Here is a 26933-nt window from a genome sequence, read left to right on the forward strand (position 1 = left end):
AGAGTCAGCGAAGGGAGATAGGGGTGGGGCCGTTTTATAGGATTTGGGTAGGTAAAGGAAAATTACAGTCAAAGGGGAGTTGTTCTCTGGCGGGCAGGAGTGGGGGTCGCAAGGTGCTCAGGGGAGCTTTTTGAGCCAGGATGAGCCAGGGAAGGACTTTTACAAGGTAATGTCATCACTTAAGGCAAGGACCGGCCATTTTCACTTTTGTGGTGGAATGTCATCAGTTAAGGCGGGGCAGGGCATTTTCACTTCTTTTGTGATTCTTCAGTTATTTCAGGCCATCTGGGCGTATATGTGCAAGTCACTGGGGATGCGATGGCTTAGCTTGGGCTCAGAGGCCTGACAAGAACAGAATTTGTGAATTGCATTTTATTTCTCATAAGAAGTATTTGTTTAGATTGTTAAAAGTAAGAAATTGGATTGTTGAGAGTAGGCAGTCTTCTCAATTTTAACTTCCGCATGTCTTTGCAGTTGACGGTATTGTCTGTTTTTAAAAATTTCTTATTTCAGATTAATCCTAAATCCTTGAGATTGTGGATTACTGAATAGCCATATATGGTATATACGACATTTTGGATAATTATGTTTTAACCTGGTTCTTTGGTTAATCATGTTATTTGCTTAACCAGTTCTCCCATTCCTGGCAAGTTTTCATTGGAGGGGAAGCAGTTTATATAGTTTTCGAACTTCTCACCACAATCTCTTCTAGAAGGAAGACAGAATAAATACAAAATTAATGCTTTGTGGTGGTGGTTTTTTTTTTGGAAAACATTTATGCATGTTTTAAATTTATATATTTCTCCATATAAATGTAATTGAGTTGTATAACTGCTGTGAATTTGTACATTATCGGAACCTATGATTGTCCCTAATTTATGCAAGAACTTTGTATCCAGGCTTCTCGTTTAAGCAGTGGTTCTCAACTGGGGTGATTTTTGCCCCGCAGGAGACATTTGGCAATGTCTGGAGACATTTTTGATTGTCATGCCTTGCAGAGGGGCAGTTCTATTGGCATCTAATGTGTATAGACCAGGGATGCTGCTCAATGTCCTGTAATGCACAGGACAGTTCTCAACAACAAAGAATTATCTGGGCTGGGCGCGGTGGCTTACTCCTGTAATCCCAGCACTTTGGGAGGCCGAGGCGGGCGAATCACTTGAGGTCAGGAGTTCAAGACCAGTCTCGCCAACGTGGCGAAAACCTGTCTCTACTAAAAATACAAAAATTAGCTGGGCGTGGTGGTGCGAAAAAAAAAAATTCTCTAGCCCAAAATGTCAGCATCAAGTTTGAGAAAGCCAAAGTTGATTTCATGCCTTCATTTATTCATTTAGCAAGCATGTATTGAGTGCTTGTAATGGATGAGGCACTGTTTCACTATTTTATGTCTTTGATTTGCAGTTTTGTTTCTGCCACATTTTAACTGAGAAACACGCATTCTAAAATGTTGAGTTGGATTGGCCCATTAATTTTTTTAAAGTGAGGTTTAATAGGATACAATTTACATAAAATAAAATTCACCCTTTTTGTAAATTTATTGTGATTTGAAAATACTAAAATTCATGATTCGAATTTGTGGTAGGAGAAGTGTTTTATGTAGAATTGGCAGTTATTTAGTTGATATAAGAAGAAATAATATTTAGTAGTAGAACATGGTATCTTAAGGCTTTTAAAATCTTGTGTTCTCAGATGTATACCATGCAGTTATATTCCAATATAGTCTTACAAATCATTTTATCTCTTTTTTTGTCTTTTGTTTTTTGCTTTTTTTTTTTTTCCAATACAAGAAATCTCCTTTACAGACAATAGGTGAAGAACAAACCCAGAATCCCTACACTGAACTGCTAGTACTGAAGGCTCATCATGATATTGTACGATTTCTGGTACAGTTAGATGACTACAGGTAAGAAACTATAGTGGTCTAATTGACTATTGTTTGGGAAGAGGTTTTAGGGAATTTTATGTTAAACACCTTTAAAATTAATACATCTTTTCTAAAAATTTAAAAACTGTGATCATTAGTAACATTTAGTAGAAATTGAAATTGGCCTCTGCATCTCGATGAAATATATATCTAGAGTCTTTTTTGCCCAAAGTCAGGGTGTCGTGTCTGGTGATTTGAGGGTTATGTTTGTTTGTTTGCATTCTCAGAAATATTCTTAATAGTTTAAAAGAAGTGTATGACTTTAAAATTTGGGTGGGAGTTATAACAGTTTATTAAGGAGAACTTGTATTTGAGAAACAAATATGCTAAGTGTTTAAGTATCAGGTACCTACCAGAAATGTTTTATTTTTAGTGGAAGGTAAGTTTAATCCAAAGTTTTTGTTATTGATGAAACCACTTGAAAATGTACATTATTCTGTACTTCCTTGCTAACATGTATAATAATTGTGTTTAATATATTTGCAAATAGAGGTGAAGGTGTATAGGCTTTAGGACTGTAGACTATTACTGATATGTATATATGTATATTAAGCCCATATTCAACTGTATATCTTTTATAGCATGTTTCACCATAATAATTACATAATTAGTGGTGTAATTCAATATTTTCGTCCTCTCTAAAATGTAAGCTTCATGAGAATGAGACTATGTTTTTCTTATTCACCATGTTTTCTTAGTACCTAGTACAGTGCCTTACATGTAGCAGATAATTCATAGATGGTGGCTGAGTGAATGAATGACTCTCCAGACTGCTAAGCATCCACATTGAATGCCGTCCTAATCCCCCAACCTCATTTCTGTTGTCTCTACTAGTTTTTCCACTTTCATCTCTAATTTTCTCTTTTGCCTTTGCTGTTTTTTTTCACTCCATGGATGAGTGTTACTGTGATTATTCCTAACTCTGACCACCACTTCTGCTGTCTATTAATCTTGTCTTTTCTCTGCTTTTTTTTTTTTTAATTTAATTTAATTTTTAAAATAGAGACAGGGTCTCACTATGTTGCCCAGGCTGGTGGGCAACTCCTGGGCTCAAGCTGTCTTCCCACCTTGGCCTCCCAAAGTGTTGTGATTACAGGCATCAGCCACCGTGCTCAGCCTTCTCTCTGCTCTTTAAATGTTACTGATATTTAGTTGCTTTACCATGTGCAGTGCAGTTCTGACATTACCTGGACTTAGGTCAGATTCCACAGATGAAGGCCATAGTCTATACAGCACCCCTCACTGGAGACACTAGCTGCAAGCCATGTATGGGTTTGTAGGCCACTTGCATTTCCAGCTGCCACTTGCATTTCCAGCTGCTGGCTACAAGTTCCTGCTGTTCCCTCAGGTCTGATAATTCACTAGAAGGACTCACAGAACTGAGGAAAGCACTATACACAGGATTAAAGTTTTATTATAAAAGATACAAATTAGGACCGGCCAAATGAGAGGATGTATATAGGGCAAGGCCTAGGGGGTCCCACATGCAAAGCTTCCATGTCTCAAGACTCCTCGCCCTCTTGGAACATCAGTGTGTATCACCAATGAATGAGCACACTTGAGCTTTGGGTGTCCAGAGCTTTCATTAGTAGGCATGATTGTTTGAATCATTGGTCACATAATTGAACTCAATCTTCAGTCCCCACCCTCCCCACCGTGACTAGTAGCAGAAAGCCCAAACCTTTAAATCATGTGGTTCATTTTTCCAGCTTGGCCAGCCCCTTTCCTGATGTTATCTCAGGGCCCACTGTGAGTTGTTCTGTTAGTATAAACTTAGGTGTGGTCCAAGGGACCCACCATGAGTAATGAAGACATTCTTACCACTTGGAAAATTCCAAGGATTTAGAGACTCCCTTCTAGGAACCAGAGACAAAGTCCAGCAAAGTTATTAAACAGTACTGTGCTTCTTAACTTTTGCTTGAAAAGATTTGTCTCATATATATTACTGGCCTGTCATCACTGTTTTCCTTTTGTGATGCAAGTCAACCAAATCATGGCATATTAAACGATCATCTGCAGCCTTTTTTTTTGGCAATGTTACTTGTTGCTATGTCCTGAGAGACACTCCATTTATTAAAGTGGTCATTTTTGTGGGGAACTAATTATTTCTGGAAAGGTAAGATTTTGGACAGCTAGTTTTCTTGCGCTATATTTTACCCTAGTAAGTTGCTAGATTAAAGAAAATCTGATAATTTCTTATAATCACTAATACTCGGATGTTAAGGAATCCTAAAGTTATTTTGTCCAGGAAAGTTAAATAATAAATACACAGTATGTGATCAGGTTGTGGACTTTAAATATTTGTATAAATTGTTAAGAGATCATGTTCATTGCTGTCTTTCCTCTGTGAAATATCCTCTTGGCTATTCCTATCCCATAGTTAGAAGAGGACTCTGTAGAAGAGGCCAGCCTATAGAATAATGGTTAGTGTACAAATGCTGACATATATTTGGTTTAATTTTCCCCACAGTGGTGCTCACATATACTTTAGTTGTTTAATGATAGAGTAAATATTCTGTAAAGAGTAAAAAGCCATATGTGAGTATGTTAGTTACCTATTGCTCTGTCAGCTGTCACACCAAACTTAGTGGCTTAACGCAACCCCATCTATTTAGCTCATTATTCTGCAGGATGGCAATTCGGGCTAGGCTCAGCTGGGTGAGTCTGTCTTTGCACCAGGAGCAACTGATCTTGGCTAGATTCACTTATGCCTCTGTCAGCTGGTAGATTGGCGGGGGCTGGCTGGTTCATTTCAGCTGAAGGTCTCAGCTGAAATGACTGTGGTCTCCCTCCATGTGGTTTTTCAGGTGCTTGTTCACATAATGATCATGGAGTTCTAATGGCAGCAGAAGGGCAAGCCCCAAAGTAAGACACTTTTCAAGTCTCAGCTTGCCTCATGTTTGCTGCTGTTTCATCAGCCAAAGCAAGTTAGGAGCTGGCACAAATTCAGTGAGTGAGTAAATAAACTTGGCCTCTCATGGTAGAAGTAACTAAGTCCTATTGCTAATGGTGGTGGCAATATTGGGAGGGGGAATAATTTGTGGCCAGTTTGTGATCTACCACAGTGAATCTAAGATAGATGAAGAAGCCTGCTTTTTGACTTTTGTAATACAGTGATGATATGACTTCATGATTCACATTTAATTCTTTGAAAAGTCATCAAATTTACATATAATCAACTATGAAGTTTTTCGGTCATTTGCTGACCTGTAGAACTTTCAGTCTGTATGTTGTTTTTAAAAATTTAATTCTGTAGTGTACTAAAAAAGAAAAACCGAAAGAGTCATTCTTGGTAAGAAGGACACAGGAAAATCTACAAAGTATAAACATATTATGAACAGAATTAAGAACCGAATGTTTTTACTCTTAATAGTTTAGAATTATCTTTACCATTGCATATGTACGTTATGCATTGTCAAATTAGAGAAATACCTTTCCAGTTTTAAAATTTTATATCATTATCCTTTTTTTGTTTCTTAGTTTTTGAAGACATTACACTCTGGGTTTTTTTGGTCAGCTGTTATAATCCAGGTTTCACACTTCAAGTCTTTAGATAATATCATCTTATTGAAAATTTTGCAGAAGGATTTTCTTGTTTTCTCAGTGGCTCAGCTAAAATCAGTGAGTGGAAAATTTTCTCGGATTGGTTTTTGAAGATACCCAATAAATCCTGTATAACCTAACAGACAGCTGCCTTTTCTTTTCTTCTTTAGTATTTTTTGAACATGAAGTGAGGGTCATATTGATTGAGAGATCACTAAAGAAGGCTAAGCCTCAGCAAAAGTCTTCCAAAAAATGGGCTGTGCTAAAATTGCATGTAATACTCTAGCGTTTGACACATTAAACTACATTGAGTTCATAACACATTTTAAGAAGAGTTTTCTCCGTTGCTCATTTGACCATTCCTTGCTCCTTCAGGAAACAGACAAGGTTATGTAGGATGGTGATCATGACTGGAAAAGAATCAGATGACCCATGATGAAGTGCCAGACTGGAGAACAAAATGTGCCTCTAGGATGGTTGGTGAAGCTGTACATTCACAAGAAATAAACTCAGTATAGCTTGATAATCCACTAAAAATGAACAATATGCTCATTTTTAAGGAAATATTCTCAAGCTAAACATATTCTTTCTTATACACTAACCTTCAGAGAACAGAAATCAGTATAGTTTAGATCCTAGGATCTGGGTTCCCTGGGAAACAGATAGTCAGTATAGATCCTTCTAGTACCTGGGTTCCCTGGGAAGGAGACACTAAAATGGAGACACTAAGCATGCAATAGGTTTATAAGAGAGAAAGCCAGTGAAAGGAGAAGGGAGGAAGCAGAATTGGATAAGGGGAGCTGTCTTAGACTCTGATGCAGATGTGACAAAGTTTCTGCCAGCCCAATGGGGACCGCTGGGGGAAAGGCTGCTTTTTAAGAGTTCTCTGCTGGATGTAAATAACTAGGGCTTTGTACTATTGCCTTGCTTAGTTATTTGCTGAGGGTCCTTCATGAAGAACATGCACCTGGCTTCTACTATCTTGCTTAAATACCAGTGACTAGGAGCCGATTGAGCTAGTATAACTTTGGCTTGAAAGCGGAAATGGATCCTGAAGTCAACAGCTGGAGGCAGTCAGATAACTATATTCCTCACAGCTGGGCAGTGAGTCCTGTCTTGAAAGGGGGTCTGGAAGGCAGGTATTGGCGTCTGCCACACTTCCATAGTTGTAAGTTGGTCTATTTTATTTTTAACTTGCATGAACATACTCATTGGCTATGTCTTTGGGCAGCTTTTTAAGAAACTGTAAGTATGCCATTGGTTAATAGTTATTTGATGGCTTGAAAAAGTTAATATTTTTAGAGCTATTAACGTACTTATGCCTGGAAAAAAGGGTATAGCCAGAATCCTTTTTATCACAAATTCCAACAGCTACAATATTAATAACAGACTCCATATCTGGCATTTTTTTAAAGCACTTATATCCAGTGTGACGTTGACTTTAGACAACTTTATTATAGTAAATTTTACTAAAATCTGTTAACCAAATAGCTTTTCTATTTCTAAAGACCCCTAATCCACCGTGTGTGGTGAATGTGTTGATTGAATTTCTGTTGTTTTGCATCGTGCCCTGAATCAAGTGGGGAATTTCGGCAGTGTCATCACACAGATGCGTGTGCCACCCTTGCTGCTTTTCTCCTTATTTCTAATAATTTTGTCCTTTCAGCTTGTGTTTTGGAGCTGCAGCTGAGTTTCGTTTAGTTGGATAAGATGTTGCAGGGTTTGGGAGGATGACGGGAGTGAGTGAAAAGGTAATTGCTGCTTCATGCAGTAGCATAGAATCAAATTTTAGGATAAGGACAGCAAGTGTCTAACAGTATTTCAGTTTCAAATTTGTCATCTTAGCAGTAAAACTCTAATTTCTAGATAAAATCAGTCTCTCTCAACTACAAAATACCCTTACTCTAGGCATTTGAAAATTATTTTCTTGAACATCTTTCAAATGTAGCTTTAAAAATCCATCTGGCAACTTGAGCATAGATATAGGAAGTAACTGCAATGAATTGCAACATATCACATATGTTTAAATCCATGTGTTCATAATGATACTTAAAAAAGAGAACTCACCTTTGGAGAATGCTGGGGAACTAACTCATTATGTTGAAAATTGGTAAATAAAAGGGCAGAGTCAAAATCTATACTGCCTTTCTTATATAAACTGTGTCTTGGGATCAGTAATAATTGACAAGAAGAAATTTCTCTGAAGAATTCAAGCTAGGAAGAATGATAGAATTAGAATATTGTAATTTTGCAACCTCTAATGTGTAGAGGAGGAAAACACTTTTCTTCTACCTATCTTAGATTCATTGATCAGGGCTCTACAACTTAGACATACAAAAGACAGGTTAATTAGCGAAAAAGAAGTATATCAATGCATACGTTGCATACACACACACACACGAGTACTCAAGTAACTCGTAGGGGTGGTTAAAACTTGGGCTTAGGCTGGGCACGGTGACTCAGCCCTGTAATCCTAACACTTTGGGAGGCTGAGATGGGAGGATTCCTTGAGCTCAGGAGTTTGAGGCTAGCGTGGGCAACATGGCAAAACCATGTCTCTATTAAAAAATACAAAAATTAGCTGGGCGTGGTGGTGCATACCTGTGGTCCAAGCTACTTGGGAGGCTTAGGTGGGAGGATCACCTTAGCTCAGGAGGTTGAGGCTGCAGTGAGCTGTGATCGGGGCCACTGACTGTAGCCTGGATGACCGAGTAAGACCCTGTCTCAAAAAAGAAAAATAAAACTTCGGCTGATATAGCATCTTAGCAGAACAAGAAATTTGTTGAGTGACAAGACAAAGGAAATGGACTTTGAGTTTCTTGGGGTGGCAAATTGTGAGAAGGCAAATATATGATGGAAACTGATGGTAGAGAAGGGCTCATTAGTGAGGTTGGTATGTGTAAAAACTCTTGGTGCCATCTCATCTGTGATAAAGGTTGTTATCCCCCTCCTGGTATGGGAACGGGGGTGGAGGTTCCGGGGGCACTTTCCCAAGGGTGATGTGTGCTTTTTTTTTTTTTTTCCAGTTAGATGTGGGGAGGACAGAGCTCATTCTGTGCCTGCATTTTCTCAGTTGCCTTAAGCTGAAAATAATCATTATGTCAGAGTGGCATAGTTTGGGGTTATGTGCTCTGAACCCCTTCAAATGAAATAATGAATTTAGATGGCCTAAATCATAACATATACACATACACACACAAGATAGCCAGAAATTATATTTCCTGATGGAGTATACAATCTGCCTTTGGGGTGGTCTTACCAAAAAGTCAGATATGGATCTTATTTAGTCTCTAGATTTAACTATGAATTAACAAAAAATACAGAGGACAGAGGTGCATGTTGGATAACAGCACAGGAAAAAAAACCCAGACTGTGAGAACTCGACAAGACAGGTGACTTTTTTTTTCAACAAATAAATTGCAAGGAAAAACAGATGGAGAAAAAAATCATTAGAATAAAAGAGATATTAGAGATAAATCAACCAAGTGTACTATAGAAGCCTTATTTGGATCCTTCTAACTGTTTAAAAAATTATGATCAGGTAAATTTGATCATTGACTGGGTATTTGATGACATTAAAGAAGTAAATGTTAACTTAGGTGTGATGTAAAAGAGTCCTTAGAGTTGCATTCTGAAATACTGACAAAATGAAATACAGTGACTAGGATTTGCTTCAAAATAATTTACAGAGGGGTTGGACTGGGTGCAGATAAGACACTAGTGGCCATAAGTTGATAATTACTAGAGACAGGCAATGAGTATGTGTGGCTTTTTATTATAATGCCCTTCTCTCCACTTTTGTATATATTTAAATTCTCTGTAATGAAAAGTTAACTATCTGTATTTGAAATAGAGGAAATAAAAATGCCAATTTAAAAGGTATTTATGCCTCTGTGAAATAAAATGTTTTCTTAGATATTGCTAGTGTTCTGAGTGTTCAGTGGAGAACCACCCTTGTTTCTCTTTGAGAACAGAATTTATTGAGAATAGTTGTAGGAATCATACAGATGAACATGAACATATCAGCTTCAAAAAGTAATAACCGATACAAAACTGGATTACCGGATATGGCTCTTTTTTTTTTTTTGAGACGGAGTCTCGCTCTGTCGCCCAGGCTGGAGTGCAGTGGTGTGACCTTGGCTCACTGCAACCACCGCTTCCCAGGTTTAAGCGATTCTTTTGCCTCAGCCTCCCGAGTAGCTGGGACTACAGGCATGTGCCACCACACCGAGCTAATTTTTGTATTTTTAATAGAGACGGGGTTTCACCATATTGGCCAGGCTGGTCTCGAACTCCTGATCTCGTGTTCCGCCTGCCTCGGCCTCCCAAAGTGCTGGGATTACAGGTGTGAGCCACCAAACCCAGCCAGGATGTGGCTTTAATATGTACCCACAGTGGATTTCCTTACACTTCACCCTAAGTCAAGTAGACTTTTTCAATGAATCCCTGGGGCAACTGAAGAGTTGCCAGCCTCCCATTCAGATACAGGCTTACCTCAAAAATAAGAGCAGACCAGAATGTTCCCTCTCTGTGAACACATGAATCTTCAGAAAACCCACAAGGGGCCGGGTACAATGGCTCATGCCTGTAATCCCAGAACTTTGGGAGGCCAAGGCGGGTGGATCACAAGGTAAGGAGTTTGAGACCAGCCTGCCCAACATGGTGAAACTCCATCTCTACTAAACATACAAAAATCAGCCATGCGTGGTCGTGGGTGCCTGTAATCCCAGCTACTCGGGAGGCTGAGGCAGGAGAATCGTTAGAACCTGAGAGGCAGAAGTTGCAGTGAGCTGAGATCACGCCATTGCACTCCAGCCTAGGCAACAGGGCGAGACTTTGTCTCAAAAAAAAAAACAACCCAGAAAACCCACAAGGGTCTGAACTGAGCATGCCTAATTCATTGTCTCAAGCAAGTGGGGCAGAGAGAGACTGAGAATGTTTCTCTAGTAGTAGGAGTCCTCCATGGAAACTTGAGTGCAGGGGAATGGAGGTTCACCTAATAGAAGTCACACAGATTTTTTTGGTATTCTAATACTGTAATCTTTTTTTTTTTTAATTATACTTTAAGTTTTAGGGTACATGTGCACAATGTGCAGATTAGTTACATATGTATACGTGTGCCATGCTGGTGCACTGCACCCACTAACTTGTCATCTAGCATTAGGTATATCTCCCAGTGCTATCCGTCCCCCCTCCCCGCACCCCACAACAGTCCCCAGAGTGTGATGTTCCCCTTCCTGTGTCCATGTGTTCTCACTGTTCAATTCCCACCTATGAGTGAGAATATGTGGTGTTTGGTTTTTTGTTCTTGCGATAGTTTACTGAGCATGATGTTTTCCAATTTCATCCATGTCCCTACAAAGGACATGAACTCATCATTTTTTATGGCTGCATAGTATTCCATGGTGTATATGTGCCACATTTTCTTAATCCAGTCTATCATTGTTGGACATTTGGGTTGGTTCCAAGTCTTTGCTATTGTGAATAATGCCGCAATAAACATACGTGTGCATGTGTCTTTATAGCAGCATGATTTATAATCCTTTGGGTATATATGCAGTAATGGGATGGCTGGGTCAAATGGTATTTCTAGTTCTAGATCCCTGAGGAATCGCCACACTGACTTCCATAATGGTTGAACTAGTTTACAGTCCCACCAACAGTGTAAAAGTGTTCCTATTTCCCCACATCCTCTCCAGCACCTGTTGTTTCCTGACTTTTTAATGATCGCCATTCTAACTGGTGTGAGATGATATCTCATTGTGGTTTTGATTTGCATTTCTCTGATGGCCAGTGATGGTGAGCATTTTTTCATTTGTTTTTTGGCTGCATAAATGTCTTCTTTTGAGAAGTGTCTGTTCATGTCCTTCGCCCACTTTTTGATGTGGTTGTTTGTTTTTTTCTTGTAAATTTGTTGGAGTTCATTGTAGATTCTGGATGTTAGCCCTTTGTCAGATGAGTAGGTTGCAAAAATTTTCTCCCATTTTGTAGGTTGCCTGTTCACTCTGATGGTATTCTTTTGCTTTGCAGAAGCTCTTTAGTTTAATTAGATCCCATTTATCAATTTTGGCTTTTGTAGCCATTGCTTTTGGTGTTTTAGACATGAAGTCCTTGCCCATGCCTATGTCCTGAATGGTAATGCTTAGGTTTTCTTCTAGGGTTTTTATGGTTTTAGGTCTAACGTTTACGTCTTTAATCCATCTTGAATTGATTTTTGTATAAGGTGTAAGGAAGGGATCCAGTTTCAGCTTTCTACATATGGCTAGCCAGTTTTCCCAGCACCATTTATTAAATAGGGAATCCTTTCCCCATTGCTTGTTTTTCTCAGGTTTGTCAAAGATCAGATAGTTGTAGATATGCAGTGTTATTTCTGAGGGCTCTGTTCTGTTCCATTGATCTATATCTCTGTTTTGGTACCAGTACCATGCTGTTTTGGTTACTGTAGCCTTGTAGTATAGTTTGAAGTCAGGTGGTGTGATTCCTCCAGCTTTGTTCTTTTGGCTTAGGATTGACTTGGTGATGCGGGCTCTTTTTTGGTTCCATATGAACTTGAAAGTAGTTTTTTCCAATTCTATGAAGAAAGTCATTGGTAGCTTGATGGGGATGGCATTGAATCTATAAATTACCTTGGGCAGTATGGCCATTTTCATGATATTGATTCTTCCTACCCATGAGCATGGAATGTTCTTCCATTTGTTTGTATCCTCTTTTATTTCCTTGAGCAGTGGTTTGTAGTTCTCCTTGAAGAGGTCCTTCACATCCCTTGTAAGTTGGATTCCTAGCTATTTTATTCTCTTTGAAGCAATTGTGAATGGGAGTTCACTCATGATTTGGCTCTCTGTTTGTCTGTTGTTGGTGTATAAGAATGCTTGTGATTTTTGTACATTGATTTTGTATCCTGAGACTTTGCTGAAGTTGCTTATCAGTTTAAGGAGATTTTGGGCTGAGACAGTGGGGTTTTCTAGATATACAATCATGTCGTGTACAAACAGGGACAATTTGACTTCCTCTTTTCCTAATTGAATACCCTTTATTTCCTTCTCCTGCCTAATTGCCCTGGCCAGAACTTCCAACACTATGTTGAATAGGAGTGGTGAGAGAGGGCATCCCTGTCTTGTGCCAGTTTTCAAAGGGAATGCTTCCAGTTTTTGCCCATTCAGTATGATATTGGCTGTGGGTTTGTCATAGATAGCTCTTATTAGTTTGAGATACGTCCCATCCATACCTAATTTATTGAGAGTTTTTAGCATGAAGGGTTGTTGAATTTCGTCAAAGGCCTTTTCTGCATCTATTGAGATAATCATGTGGTTTTTGTCTTTGGTTCTGTTTATATGCTGGATTACATTTATTGATTTGCGTATATTAAACCAGCCTTGCATCCCAGTTATGAAGCCCACTTGATCATGGTGGACATGCTTTTTGATGTGCTGCTGGATTCGGTTTGCCATTATTTTATTGAGGATTTTTGCATCAGTGTTCATCAAGGATATTGGTCTAAAATTCTCTTTTTTGGTTATGTCTCTGCCCGGCTTTGGTATCAGGATGATGCTGGCCTCATAAAATGAATTAAGGAGGATTCCCTCTTTTACTATTGATTGGAATAGTTTCAGAAGGAATGGTACCTGTTCCTCCTTGTACCACTGGTAGAATTTGGCTGTGAATCCATCTGGTCCTGGACTCTTTTTGGTTGGTAAACTATTGATTATTGCCACAATTTCAGATCCTGTTATTGGTCTATTCAGGGATTCAACTTCTTCCTGGTTTAGTCTTCGGAGGGTGTATGTGTGGAGGAATTTATCCATTTCTTCTAGATTTTCTAGTTTATTTGCGTAGAGGTGTCTGTAATATTCTCTGATGGTAGTTTGTATTTCTGTGGGATTGGTGGTGATATCCCCTTTATCATTTTTTATTGTGTCTATTTGATTCTTCTCTCTTTTTTTCTTTATTAGTCTTGCTAGCGGTCTATCAATTTTGTCGATCCTTTCAAAAAACCAGCTCCTGGATTCATTAATTTTTTGAAGGGTTTTTTGTGTCTCTATGTCCTTCAGTTCTGCTCTGATTTTAGTTATTTCTTGCCTTCTGCTAGCTTTTGAATGTATTTACTCTTGCTTTTCTAGTTCTTTTAATTGTGATGTTAGGGTGTCAATTTTGGATCTTTCCTGCTTTCTCTTGTGGGCATTTAGTGCTATAAATTTCCCTCTACACACTGCTTTGAATGCATCCCAGAGATTCTGATATGTTGTGTCTTTGTTCTCGTTGGTTTCAAAGAACATCTTTATTTCTGCCTTCATTTCGTTATGTACCCAGTAGTCATTCAGGAGCAGGTTGTTCAGTTTCCATGCAGTTGAGCGGTTTTGAGCGAGATTCTTAATCCTGAGTTCTAGTTTGATTGCACTGTGGTCTGAGAGATAGTTTGTTATAATTTCTATTCTTTTACATTTGCTGAGGAGAGCTTTACTTCCAACTATGTGGTCAATTTTGGAATAGGTGTGGTGTGGTGCTGAAAAGAATGTATATTCTGTTGATTCGGGGTGGAGAGTTCTGTAGATGTCTATTAGGTCTGCTTGGTGCAGAGCTGAGTTCAATTCCTGGGTATCCTTGTTGGCTTTCTGTCTTGTTGATCTGTCTAATGTTGACAGTGGGGTGTTAAAGTCTCCCATTATTATTGTGTGGGAGTCTAAATCTCTTTGTAGGTCACTCAGGACTTGCTTTATGAATCTGGGTGCTCCTGTATTGGGTGCATATATATTTAGGATAGTTAGCTCTTCTTGTTGAATTGATCCCTTTACCATGATGTAATGGCCTTCTTTGTCTCTTTTGATCTTTGTTGGTTTAAAGTCTGTTTTATCAGAGAGTAGGATTGCAACCCCTGCCTTTTTTTGTTTTCCATTTGCTTGGTAGATCTTCCTCCATCCCTTTATTTTGAGCCTATGTGTGTCTCTGTGCATGAGATAGGTTTCCTGAATACAGCACACTGATGGGTCTTGACTCTTTATCCACTTTGCCAGTCTGTGTCTTTTAATTGGAGCATTTAGTCCATTTACATTTAAAGTTAATATTGTTATGTGTGAATTTGATCCTGTCATTATGATGTTAGCTGGTTATTTTGTTTGTTAGTTGATGCAGTTTCTTCCTAGTCTCGATGGTCTTTACATTTTGGCATGATTTTGCAGCGGCTGGTACCGGTTGTTCCTTTCCATGTTTAGCACTTCCTTCAGGAGCTCTTTTAGAGCAGGCCTGGTGGTGACAAAATCTCTCAGCATTTGCTTGTCTGTAAAGTATTTTATTTCTCCTTCACTTATGAAGCATAGTTTGGCTGGATATGAAATTCTGGGTTGAAAATTCTTTTCTTTAAGAATGTTGAATATTGGCCCCCACTGTCTTCCGGCTTGTAGAGTTTCTGCCAGGAGATCAGCTGTTAGTCTGATGGGCTTCCCTTTGAGGGTAACCCGACGTTTCTCTCTGGCTGCCCTTAACATTTTTTCCTTCATTTCAACTTTGGTGAATCTGACAATTATGTGTCTTGGAGTTGCTCTTCTCGAGGAGTATCTTTGTGGCGTTCTCTGTATTTCCTGAATCTGAATGTTGGCCTGCCTTGCTAGATTGGGGAAGTTGTCCTGGATAATATCCTGCAGAGTGTTTTCCAACTTGGTTCCATTCTCCCTGTCACTTTCAGTTACACCAATCAGATGTAGATTTGGTCTTTTCACATAGTCCCATATTTCTTGGAGGCTTTGCTTGTTTCTTTTTATTCTTTTTTTCTCTAAACTTCCCTTCTTGCTTCATTTCATTCATTTCATCTTCCATCGCTGATACCCTTTCTTCCAGTTGATCGCATCGGCTCCTGAGGCTTCTGCATTCTTCATGTAGTTCTGGAGCCTTGGTTTTCAGCTCCATCAGCTCCTTTAAGCACTTCTCTGTATTTGTTATTCTAGTTATACATTCTTCTAAATTTTTTTCAAATTTTTCAACTTCTTTGCCTTTGGTTTGAATGTCCTCCCGTAGCTCATAGTAATTTCATCGTCTGAAGCCTTCTTCTCTGAGCTTGTCAAAGTCATTCTCTGTCCAGCTTTGTTCCGTTGCTGGTGAGGAACTGTGTTCCTTTGGAGGAGGAGAGGTGCTCTGCTTTTTAGAGTTTCCAGTTTTTCTGCTCTGTTTTTTCCCCATCTTTGTGGTTTTATCTAGTTTTGGTCTTTGATGATGGTGATGTACAGATGGGTTTTTGGTGTGGATGTCCTTTTTGTTTGTTAGTTTTCCTTCTAACAGACAGGACCCTCAGCTGCAGGTCTGTTGGAGTACCCGGCCGTGTGAGGTGTCAGTCTGTCCCTGCTGGGGGGTGCCTCCCAGTTAGGCTGCTCGGGGGTCAGGGGTCAGGGACCCACTTGAGGAGGCAGTCTGCCCATTCTCAGATCTCCAGCTGCATGCTGGGAGAACCACTGCTCTCTTCAAAGCTGTCAGACAGGGACATTTAAGTCTGCAGAGGTTACTGCTGTCTTTTTGTTTGTCTGTGCCCTGCCCCCAGAGGTGGAGCCTACAGAGGCAGGCAGGCCTCCTTGAGCTGTGGTGGGCTCCACCCAGTTGGAGCTTTCTGGCTGCTTTGTTTACCTAAGCAAGTCTGGGCAATGGTGGGCGCTCCTCCCCCAGCCTCGCTGCTGCCTTGCAGTTTGATCTCAGACTGCTGTGCTAGCAATCAGCGAGACTCCGTGGGCGTAGGACCCTCCGAGCAAGGTGCAGGATATAATCTCCTGGTGCACCGTTTTTTAAGCCCATCGGAAAAGCGCAGTATTAGGGTGGGAGTGACCCGATTTTCCAGGTGCCGTCTGTCACCCCTTTCTTTGACTAGGAAAGGGAACTCCCTGACCCCTTGCGCTTCCCGAGTGAGGCAATGCCTCGCCCTGCTTTGGCTCGCGCACGGTGCACGCACCCACTGACCTGTGCCCACTGACCTGCGCCCACTGTCTGGCACTCCCTAGTGAGACGAACCCGGTACTTCAGATGGAAATGCAGAAATCACCCGTCTTTTGCGTCGCTCACGCTGGGAGCTGTAGACCCAAGCTGTTCCTATTCGGCCATCTTGGGTCCTCCTCCTACTGTAATCTTGATGTGTAGTTTAGCTTTCTATCTGTGATTTGGGAAGGGAAGATCTTACCAAATGTTTTACCTTTGCAAATAACCATGGGAACTATGAAATCTTTGTTTGTGAGCTAAAAAAGGACCTTAGACTTTTAGATGTTAGAGTCGTGTTAATATAATACATTCTTTTTTAAGGAAAAGAAATTGTTGAAGTAGATCTAATTAAGGAATTAGTTGCGTCAGCATCTATGGCTCCTGAAAATGCTTTGACGTTTCCTTCAACTGCTTTACAAGTCCCTATCTGGATGCTTCTCTAATTTTCTTCAAGTAGTTCTAGCATACAAACATGTACTTTAAATGAAAATTGTGATTTTTTTTTTTGTTGTTATACTTTAAGTTTTAGGGTACATGTGCACAATGTGCAGGTTAGTTACATATGTGTACATGTGCCATGTTGGTGTGCTGCACCCAGTAACTCATCATTTTAACATTAGTTATATCTCCAAATGCTATCCCTCCCCACTCCCCCCACCCCACAACAGGCCCTGGTGTGTGATGTTCTCCTTCCTGGGTCCATGTGTTCTCATTGTTCAGTTCCCACTTATGAGTGAGAACATGCGGTGTTTGGTTTTTTGTCCTTGCGATAGTTCGCTGAGAATGATGGTTTCCAGCTTCATCCATGTCCCTACAAAGGACATGAACTCATCATTTTTTATGGCTGCATAGTATTCCATGGTGTATATGTGCCACATTTTCTTAATCCAGTCTATCATTGTTGGACATTTGGGTTGGTTCCAAGTCTTTGCTATTGTGAACAGTGCCGCAATAAACATACGTGTGCATGTATCTTTATAGCAGCATGATTTATAATCCTTTGGGTATATACCCAGTAATGGGATTGCTGGGTCAAATGGTATTTCTAGTTCTAGATCCCTGAGGAATCGCCACACTGACTTCCACAATGGTTGAAGTGCCACCAACAGTGTAAAAGTGTTCCTATTTCTCCACATCCTCTCCAGCACCTGTTGTTTCCTGACTTTTTAATGATCGCCATTCTAACTGGTGTGAGATGATATCTCATTGTGGTTTTGATTTGCATTTCTCTGATGACCAGTGATGATGAGCATTTTTTCATGTGTCTTTTGGCTGCATAAATATCTTCTTTTGAGAAGTGTCTGTTCATATCCTTCACCCACTTGTTGATAGGGTTATTTTTTTCTGGTAAATTTGTTGGAGTTCATTGTAGATTCTGGATATTAGCCCTTTGTCAGATGAGTAGATTGCAAAAATTTTCTCCCATTCTGTAGGTTGCCTGTTCACTCTGATGGTAATTTGTTTTGCTTTGCAGAAGCTCTTTAGTTTAATTAGATCCCATTTGTCAATTTTGGCTTTTGTAGCCATTGCTTTTGGTATTTTAGACATGAAGTCCTTGCCCATGCCTATGTCCTGAATGGTATTGCCTAGGTTTTCTTCTAGGGTTTTTATGGTCTTAGGTCTAACATTTAAGTGTTTAACCCATCTTGAATTAATTTTTGTATAAGGTGTAAGGAAGGGATCCAGTTTCAGCTTTCTGCATATGACTAGCCAGTTTTCCCAGCACCATTTATTAAATAGGGAATCCTTTCCCCATTGCTTGTTTTTGTCAGGTTTGTCAAAGATCAGATGGTTGTAGATATGTGGCATTATTTCTGAGGGCTCTGTTCTATTCCATTGGTCTATATCTCTGTTTTGGTACCAGTACCATGCTGTTTTGGTTACTGTAGCCTTGTAGTATAATTTGAAGTCAGGTAGCCTGATACCTCCAGCTTGGTTCTTTTGGCTTAGGACTGACTTGGCAATGTGGGCTGTTTTTTTGGTTCCATATGAACTTGAAAGTAGTTTTTTTCAATTCTGTGAAGAAAGTCATTGGTAGCTTGATGGGGATGGCATTGAATCTATAAATTACCTTGGGCAGTATGGCCATTTTCACGATATTGATTCTTCCTACCCATGAGCATGGAATGTTCTTCCATTTGTTTGTATCCTCTTTTATTTCCTTGAGCAGTGGTTTGTAGTTCTCCTTGAAGAGGTCCTTCACATCCCTTGTAAGTTGGATTCCTAGGTATTTTATTCTCTTTGAAGCAACTGTGAATGGGAGTTCACTCATGATTTGGCTCTCTGTCTGTTATTGGTGTAAAAGAATGCTTGTGATTTTTGCACATTGATTTTATATCCTGAGACTTTGCTGAAGTTGCCTATCAGCTTAAGGAGGTGTTGGGCTGAGACAATGGGGTTTTCTATATATACAATCATGTCATCTGCAAACAGGGACAATTTGACTTCCTCTTTTCCTAATTGAATACCCTTTATTTCCTTCTCCTGCCTAATTGCCCTGGCCAGAACTTCCAACACTATGTTGAATAGGAGTGGTGAGAGAGGGCATCCCTGTCTTGTGCCAGTTTTCAAAGGGAATGCTTCCAGTTTTTGCCCATTCAGTATGATATTGGCTGTGGGTTTGTCATAGATAGCTCTTATTAGTTTGAGATACGTCCCATCCATACCTAATTTATTGAGAGTTTTTAGCATGAAGAGTTGTTGAATTTTGTCAAAGGGCTTTTCTGCATCTGTTGAGATAATCATATGGTTTTTGTCTTTGGTTCTGTTTATATGCTGAATTATGTTTATTGATTTGTGTATGTTGAACCAGCCTTGCATCCCAGGGATGAAGCCCACTTGATCATGGTGGATAAGCTTTTTGATGTGCTGCTGGATTCGGTTTGCCAGTATTTTACTGAGGATTTTTGCATCAATGTTCATCAGGGTTATTGGTCTAAAATTCTCTTTTTTTGTTGTGCCTCTGCCAGGCTTTGGTATCAGGATGATGCTGGCCTCATGAGTTAAGGAGGATTCCCTCTTTTTCTATTGATTGGAGTAGTTTCAGAAGGAATGGTACCAGCTCCTCCTTGTACCTCTGTTAGAATTCGGCTGTGAATCCATCTGGTCCTGGATTTTTTTTGGTTGGTAAGCTATTAATTATTGCGTCAATTTCAGAGCCTGATATTGGTCTATCCAGAGATTCAACTTCTTCCTGGTTTAGTCTTGGGAGGGTGTATGTGTCAAGGAATTTATCCATTTCTTCTAGATTTTCTAGTTTGTTTGCGTAGAGGTGTTTGTAGTATTCTCTGATGGTAGTTTGTATTTCTGTGGGATTGGTGGTGATATCCCCTTTATCATTTTTTATTGTGTCTATTTGATTCTTCTCTCTTTTCTTCTTTATTAGTCTTGCTAGCGTTCTATCAATTTTGTTGATCTTTTCAAAAAACCAGTTCCGGGATTCATTAATTTTTTGAAGGGTTTTTTGTGTCTCTGTTTCCTTCAGTTCTGCTCTGATTTTAGTTATTTCTTGCCTTCTGCTAGCTTTTGAATGTGTTTGCTCTTGCTTTTCTAGTTCTTTTAATTGTGATGTTAGGGTGTCAATTTTAGATCTTTCCTGCTTTCTCTTGTGGGCATTTAGTGCTATAAATTTCCCTCTACACACTGCTTTGATTGTGTCCTAGAGATTCTGGTATGTTGTGTCTTTGTTCTCGTTGGTTTCAAAGAACATCTTTATTTCTGCCTTCACTTTGTTATGTACCCAGTAGTCATTCAGGAGCAGGTTGTTCAGTTTCCATGTAGTTGAGCGGTTTTGAGTGAGTTTCTTAATCCTGAGTTCTAGTTTGATTGCACTGTGGTCTGAGAGATAGTTTGTTATAATTTCTGTTCTTTTACATTTGCTGAGGAGTGCTTTACTTCCAACTATGTGGTCAATTTTGGAATAGGTGTGGTGTGATGCTGAGAAGAATGTATATTCTGTTGATTCGGGGTGGAGAGTTCTGTAGATGTCTATTAGGTCCACTTGGTACAGAGCTAAGTTCAATTCCTGGGTATCCTTGTTAACTTTCTGTCTTGTTGATCTGTCTAATGTTGACAGTGGGGTGTTAAAGTCTCCCATTATTATTGTGTGGGAGTCTAAATCTCTTTCTAGGTCTCTAAGGACTTGCTTTATGAATCTGGGTGCTCCTGTATTGGGTGCATATATATTTAGGATAGTTAGCTCTTCTTGTGAATTGATCCCTTTACCATGATGTAATGGCCTTCTTTGTCTCTTTTGATCTTTGTTGGTTTGAAGTCTGTTTTATCAGAGAGTAGGATTGCAACCCCTGCCTTTTTTTGTTTTCCATTTACTTGGTAGATCTTCCTCCATCCCTTTATTTTGAGCCTATGTGTGTCTCCGTGCATGAGATGGGTTTCCTGAATACAGCACACTGATGGGTCTTGACTCTTTATCCACTTTGCCAGTCTGTGTCTTTTAATTGGAGCATTTAGCCCATTTACATTTAAGGTTAATATTGCTATGTGTGAATTTGATCCTATCATCATGATGTTAGCTGGTTATTTTGCTTGTTAGTTGATGCAGTTTCTTCCTAGTCTCGATGGTCTTTACAATTTGGCATGTTTTTGCAGTGGCTGGTATCGGTTGTTCCTTTCCATGTTTAGTGCTTCCTTCAGGAGCTCTTTTAGAGCAGGCCTGGTGGTGACAAAATCTCTCAGCATTTGCTTGTCTGTAAAGTATTTTATTTCTCCTTCACTTATGAAGCTTAGTTTGGCTGGATATGAAATTCTGGGTTGAAAATTCTTTTCTTTAAGAATGTTGAATATTGGCCCCCACTCTCTTCTAGCTTGTAGAGTTTCTGCCAAGAGATCTGCTGTTAGTCTGATGGGCTTCCCTTTGAGGGTAACCCGACGTTTCTCTCTGGCTGCCCTTAACATTTTTTCCTTCATTTCAACTTTGGTGAATCTGACAATTATGTGTCTTGGAGTTGCTCTTCTCGAGGAGTATCTTTGTGGCGTTCTCTGTATTTCCTGAATCTGAATGTTGGCCTGCCTTGCTAGATTGGGGAAGTTGTCCTGGATAATATCCTGCAGAGTGTTTTCCAACTTGGTTCCATTCTCCCTGTCACTTTCAGTTACACCAATCAGATGTAGATTTGGTCTTTTCACATAGTCCCATATTTCTTGGATGCTTTGTTTGTTTCTTTTTATCCTTTTTTTCTCTAAATTTCCCTTCTCACTTCATTTCATTCATTTGATGTTCCATCACTGATACCCTTAGCAGCATTTTTTCAATGTTATTTTATTGTAAATGTAATAATGACTTCAGGCAGTGATTAGTGATGGGTGTGAACATCACACACACACAAAAATGACTGCCAGAAATTTGTTTCCTAATGGAGTATACAAACTGCTTATGAAATGGTCTTACCAAAGAGTCAGATTTGAATTGGATTAAGTCTGTAGATTTAACGATCAGTTTTCTAAAAATACAGAATACAGAGGTACATGTTAGATGACAACAGAGGAAAGTAGTCAGCAAAATCTGGGCTGTGAGAATTATACAGGAGAGACAACTAGGGTACATGTGCACAATGTGCAGGTTTGTTACATATGTATACATGTGCCGTGTTGGTGTGCTGCACCGATTAACTCATCATTTACATTAGGTATGTCTGCTAATGCTATCCCTCCCCCCTACCCCCACCCCACGACAGGCCCTGGTGTGTGATGTTCCCCTTCCTGTGTCCAAGTATTCTCATTCTTCAGTTCCCACCTATGAGTGAGAACATGTGGCGTTTGGTTTTTTGTCCTTGGCGATAGTTTGCTGAGTATGGTGGTTTCCAGTTTCATCCATGTCCCTACAAAGGACGTGAACTCATCCCTTTTTATGGCTGCATAGTATTCCATGGTGTATATGTGCCACATTTTCTTAGTCCAGTGTATCATTGATAGACATTTGGGTTGAAGAGAGACAACTTTTTTCAACAAAAAGATTGCAAGGAAGAAAAAGATGGAGAACAAAACCATAGAATAAAAGAGACTTTAGAGATATATCAAGCAGTTGTGCTGTATAGACCTTATTTAGATCCTGCGTGTTACTGTACAAAAAAAATGATGAGATGATCATGGAAACTGTATAGTATTTTAGTTTTATCATGCGTTAGAAAGTACTTGCAGGTTAGGTGGAAAGTTAACCACTGGGGTGCCTGTACTGCCGTAATAATGTCGTATTAAGATTTTTATTTTTTCAGTGCCTTATGTAGTCATTGAATACAGGAAGATTTATGGTTCAGGTTTATGGACTATACTTTTTATGTCCTTTAAGGTAACATTTGAATTTTTGGGACCTTCACTTAGTTGAAAGGCCTTCACATGAGTAAGAACTATTAAATGAGCATTTAGCTATTGGACATAAGAATTATTGTGAAAACAATTCATTTTTTACAAATCTTTATTAAGCTTTGCTGTAGTTTTCAGCCCACTGTTGGAAGGAACGAGAGAATACTTTCTCAGAGATGTTCAAAGAGAAGGTGTTTAGAGGGAATTATTTTTATACATTAAGATGGTTGTAAGTGAGAATTCTCTAAGGACTCATGATCTAGACCCTATAGCATCACATGGTAATGTTGGACTGTGAGTTCTTGAATGGCAAGAACAATCTCTTGATCTTTATTCTCAGGTTTAAGCATCTATATAGTTAGTGCTTAGTAAGTATTCAATTACCGAGTGACTTATGGACTATCATAATAAATTTAGTTCTCATAATTAGGGGATGAGAGGATGGAACATTCTAGGAGGTCTGCCATAGGTCTTTGTTAAACCATGTTTCACCTTGTTGAACTTGTTTTTCATGAATATAAGTTTTGCTTAGTCATTTAATTGTGTAGCCTCAAGGAGTATTTTTAACAACTTGGGTTTTTTTTGTTTTTTTTGAGATGGAGTCTTGCTCTGTTGTCCAGGCTGGAGTGCAGTGGTGTGATCTTGGACTTGGTTTTAAGTTAAAGAAAAAACCTGAAGTATATGGATAAGAATTGGACAGGAATATGAAAAAATATAGAAATTTATTTTTGTGTGGTAGGGATTCTGGGTTTTAAATTTTTAAGTTTCTATTTTTTGTGGTAGTATATTTACATTAATTATGATAAAAGGAAAATATGGGGTTACATTACCATCATTAATGAATCTATTTCACAGAGCCCTTGAACACTTAAATGTTTGCTTAGGCATTCACTTATTCATTCAACAAGCATTTCTTTAGCACTTAAAACCTGCCAGAGATAATCAGAGATTCATTAGACTGGCAAGTGCCATGTTATAAAGATAAAGATCAATAAATATGGTAATTCTTAGAGTTCATGATTCTAAGAAGCATATTTTTTTCTATTTTGACATCTCTAAAATTTGGACACATCATATAATTGTGTCTTTCAATTGTAATTGGCAGTATGTTTTCCTTAATGGTAAATAAAATAAGAGTGTCTTACAATTGATGTCTTAGATTTGATGAAATACGGTACATTTCTAAACAATCATAAAGTTTTAAGATCTCAAAGCAAGAACCACATGTAAGGTGTCTTCACATTTCCCTAACTCCTAGCACAGAATCACACTGAATACATTTTTTGCTAATCGGTAAAGAAACATTTCTCTCAAAATCTTATCTTTAGGCTTAAGTTTTTGCTTTCTATTACTTTAGAATGTTTTTAAAAATTAGTATGTAAAATGTTATCTGGCAATATTACTCTTCTTCCATTGGATAGAATAGCTTAAACTTTATTGACATTTTAATCCTTTTTTTATTTTATAGTTCATTACTTCTTTTCAGCAGTTACACTATACCTTACAATTAGGAATTCTTGGGTTGTATTTCCATTTCTGATTTGGAGATGGTTGAAGTGTATGCTTGACTGACTAGGATTTAGTTTAAGATAAACTGATAAAGTATAGCTATTTTTTTGTTATCCATCATAATAGGATGGGTAATTGTAATTTGTGAATGATATCTCAACCCTTTATTAGTTTTTTTATGACAGGTACTAATATGTATCAAAGTTTTACTGGTTTGTATTTTAAAGCTTAATGTTTCCTCTCTAGGGGAGGTAGTAATAAATACTGAAATGGCAAAAAAAAAAATGGTAGCAATAGAATATATATAAGAATAGAAGGCCTGAATAATCTACCAACCAGGTAATTGACCTTGGAGCAATAAAAAATTGACTGTGATTTCATGCATTACTATTGAGCCTTATTTAGATCTAACTTTTGTTCCCTACTGATTGAATTAAAGTTTGAGGTTAAATGCTCTATATCCCATTTCTAAACTCTCAGCTGTTCTCAGTCATCTCTCATTGTGAACTCATGAAAGTCAAACATGATAAAACAATCATAAGAAGTTAAAAATTAGGGTTAGAAAAAAAGTATGTATTTTAAACTTGCTGTCTTCTAAATGCAATTTTAAGTTTAAAGAATCAATAGAAATTGATGTTTTATACCAAAGAACACTTAAGACCTTGAGTCCTGCCCTCCCCACCATCACTATACAAATAAAAAGAAATCAATAGGCCCAGAAACATAAGCTGCTAAAGATTTATTTCCAGCAACTATTTTTGATATTCAAGGTACTATTTACTAATCTGATTGAGAAAATGTAGATAATTAAGCATAGGAAATCTATTTTTATTTTAAAAATGATCATTTTCTTTTTAATCTCTGGATCTTTTATATGTTACATTTTAAAATAAGAATAAATGATAGGCATGGATTTAAAAATAACTCTTTGTGATTTTTAGCTAGTTACCTAAATTTAATAGGTCCATTCTGTTAAAAAGATAGGTAGTTCTGTATTTAAAAATTAGTAAAAGACTGTCAGACTGTATTTGATCAATTTCATGTCTCCTGAATAATCTTAGTTCTACCAGTAGTAGATGTACTCAAAGGATTTTGAAATAAGAACTGAGTATTGGAATTGTCTGAGCCAGTGAAGGCACTGAACTTTGAAACTGAAGATAAGAAATTTGAACATGAAACTCAGTTTGGAGTGTTAAGGAAAGTATTTCATGACTGAAGTAGTGGGATTTTGTTATCTCATAAAGGGGTAAAAAATCCATTAGAACAGATGCTCACATAGCATCTGTTAATTATAAGGGGCCAGTTATATGTCATTCATAGCTGGCTCTCTTTAACACTACTTATTTTTCTCATACTGAAAAAAAAAAAAGCCTGAATTTGAGTGAAAGCAATATTATGGGGACAACTTTAAATTGATTCTGAGTCATTAAAAATTATTTACAAACTTGTGGATGACATTAACAGTGAATTATTTGACATGCTTACGATGTGATTATTTATACTACTTTGCTGGGTTAGTATAATAAGATGGTGAATTTTAGTATAATATGATGATGAATAATCCTGTATGACAGGTTATTCCTTTTGATAGTGTTTGTGTTCAGAATATCTTCTACTCTACAGAATTTGGTGATTGTCCCTGTGTATATGGTGAATGGGATATAAAAAGGAGAGAGAAGCTATAGCAGACTATCACAGCTCATTTTTCATGCCATAAGACAAGCTTTACCTGTGCATTTCAAGCATCTTCACTAAAAAGCAACAAAAAAAACCCTAAAAAATCCTCAAATCTTCCAAACCAAGAACAAAGCATTTATGTGGAAAGACTAAGGAGTTGAGCTGAGCAAAAGAGAGATCTTGACTTTAAATAATAATTATTTACAGAGAGAATAATAGAAGTAATGAATTTATTTAACATCGTAATCACTTCCTGGAATATCACTTCCTGTCACTGAAGGCACTTGTCAGCTTGGTTTCATTTCACTTAAGTCAGGGATTTCTTAAAATCATAGAATTTTAAAGCAAAGAAGGACTTTAAAGATTATTTTTACATTTCTAGCAGTTTATTCTTTGTAAACTTATAAATGTCTTATTTATCTTTTGATCTTCCATACCTGGTACAGAAGCTGGACTGTGTTTCATAAATATTTTTTAAATTAGCTGAAATAACTTGATCTTCGTTAATATTAGTCAAAATACCACTAATAAGGTTTGATAGTTCTTAATCTTAGTAATTAAATGTCACCAGTGATTTTTTTTTTCTTGACTCTTTCTCCCTAACCAGATTTGCATCTGCTGGTGATGATGGAATTGTAGTTGTGTGGAATGCCCAGGTGTGTATTGATTATGTGTGGATTATGTGATAAAGATATGATGATGTAGTTGAGTATGTATTCATATAAATACTATCTGGGGATACATTTGCATATCACTGTTAATTGACACATTAATATTTGAAAAGAGCTAATTAGGATAAATCCATATACAGTGGGGACCAGTATTTCATAATGAAGAGGGAAAGTTTTTTTAAATTGAGATTTTTTTTCCAGCTGGGTGTGGTGGCTTGTGCCTGTAATCCCAGCACTTTGGGAGGCCAAGGCGAATGGATAACTTAGGGCCAGGAGTTTGAGAACAGCTTGGCCAACATAGCAAGACCCCGTCTCTACTAAAAATACTAGAAATCAGCTGGGCA

General features: G+C 38.3%; 1 protein-coding gene across 18 annotated transcripts in view; it reads left to right on the plus strand.

Moving 5' to 3' along the window:
* Positions 1 to 26933, plus strand: part of WDR41 (WD repeat domain 41) — a 202394-nt gene that overhangs the window by 135741 nt on the left and 39720 nt on the right. For 16 of the 18 annotated variants that reach the window (XR_010131743.1, XR_010131734.1, XR_010131735.1 and 13 more), the window contains exons 2-3: positions 1788 to 1903; positions 26526 to 26574. Coding sequence is in view for 5 of the 18 variants with exons in the window: in XM_055366988.2 (XP_055222963.1) it covers positions 1788 to 1903; positions 26526 to 26574 (165 nt within the window). In the remaining 13 variants the exon portion in view is untranslated. Of the gene's footprint in view, positions 1 to 69; positions 167 to 274; positions 481 to 1787; positions 1904 to 26525; positions 26575 to 26933 lie in introns of those variants that run through there. The other 2 variants (XM_063700675.1, XM_055366989.2) reach the window with 2 other exon arrangements.

The sequence above is a fragment of the Gorilla gorilla genome, chromosome 19 (genome assembly GCF_029281585.2).
Source record: "Gorilla gorilla gorilla isolate KB3781 chromosome 19, NHGRI_mGorGor1-v2.1_pri, whole genome shotgun sequence".
In the NCBI taxonomy this organism is placed as follows: Eukaryota; Metazoa; Chordata; class Mammalia; order Primates; family Hominidae; genus Gorilla; species Gorilla gorilla.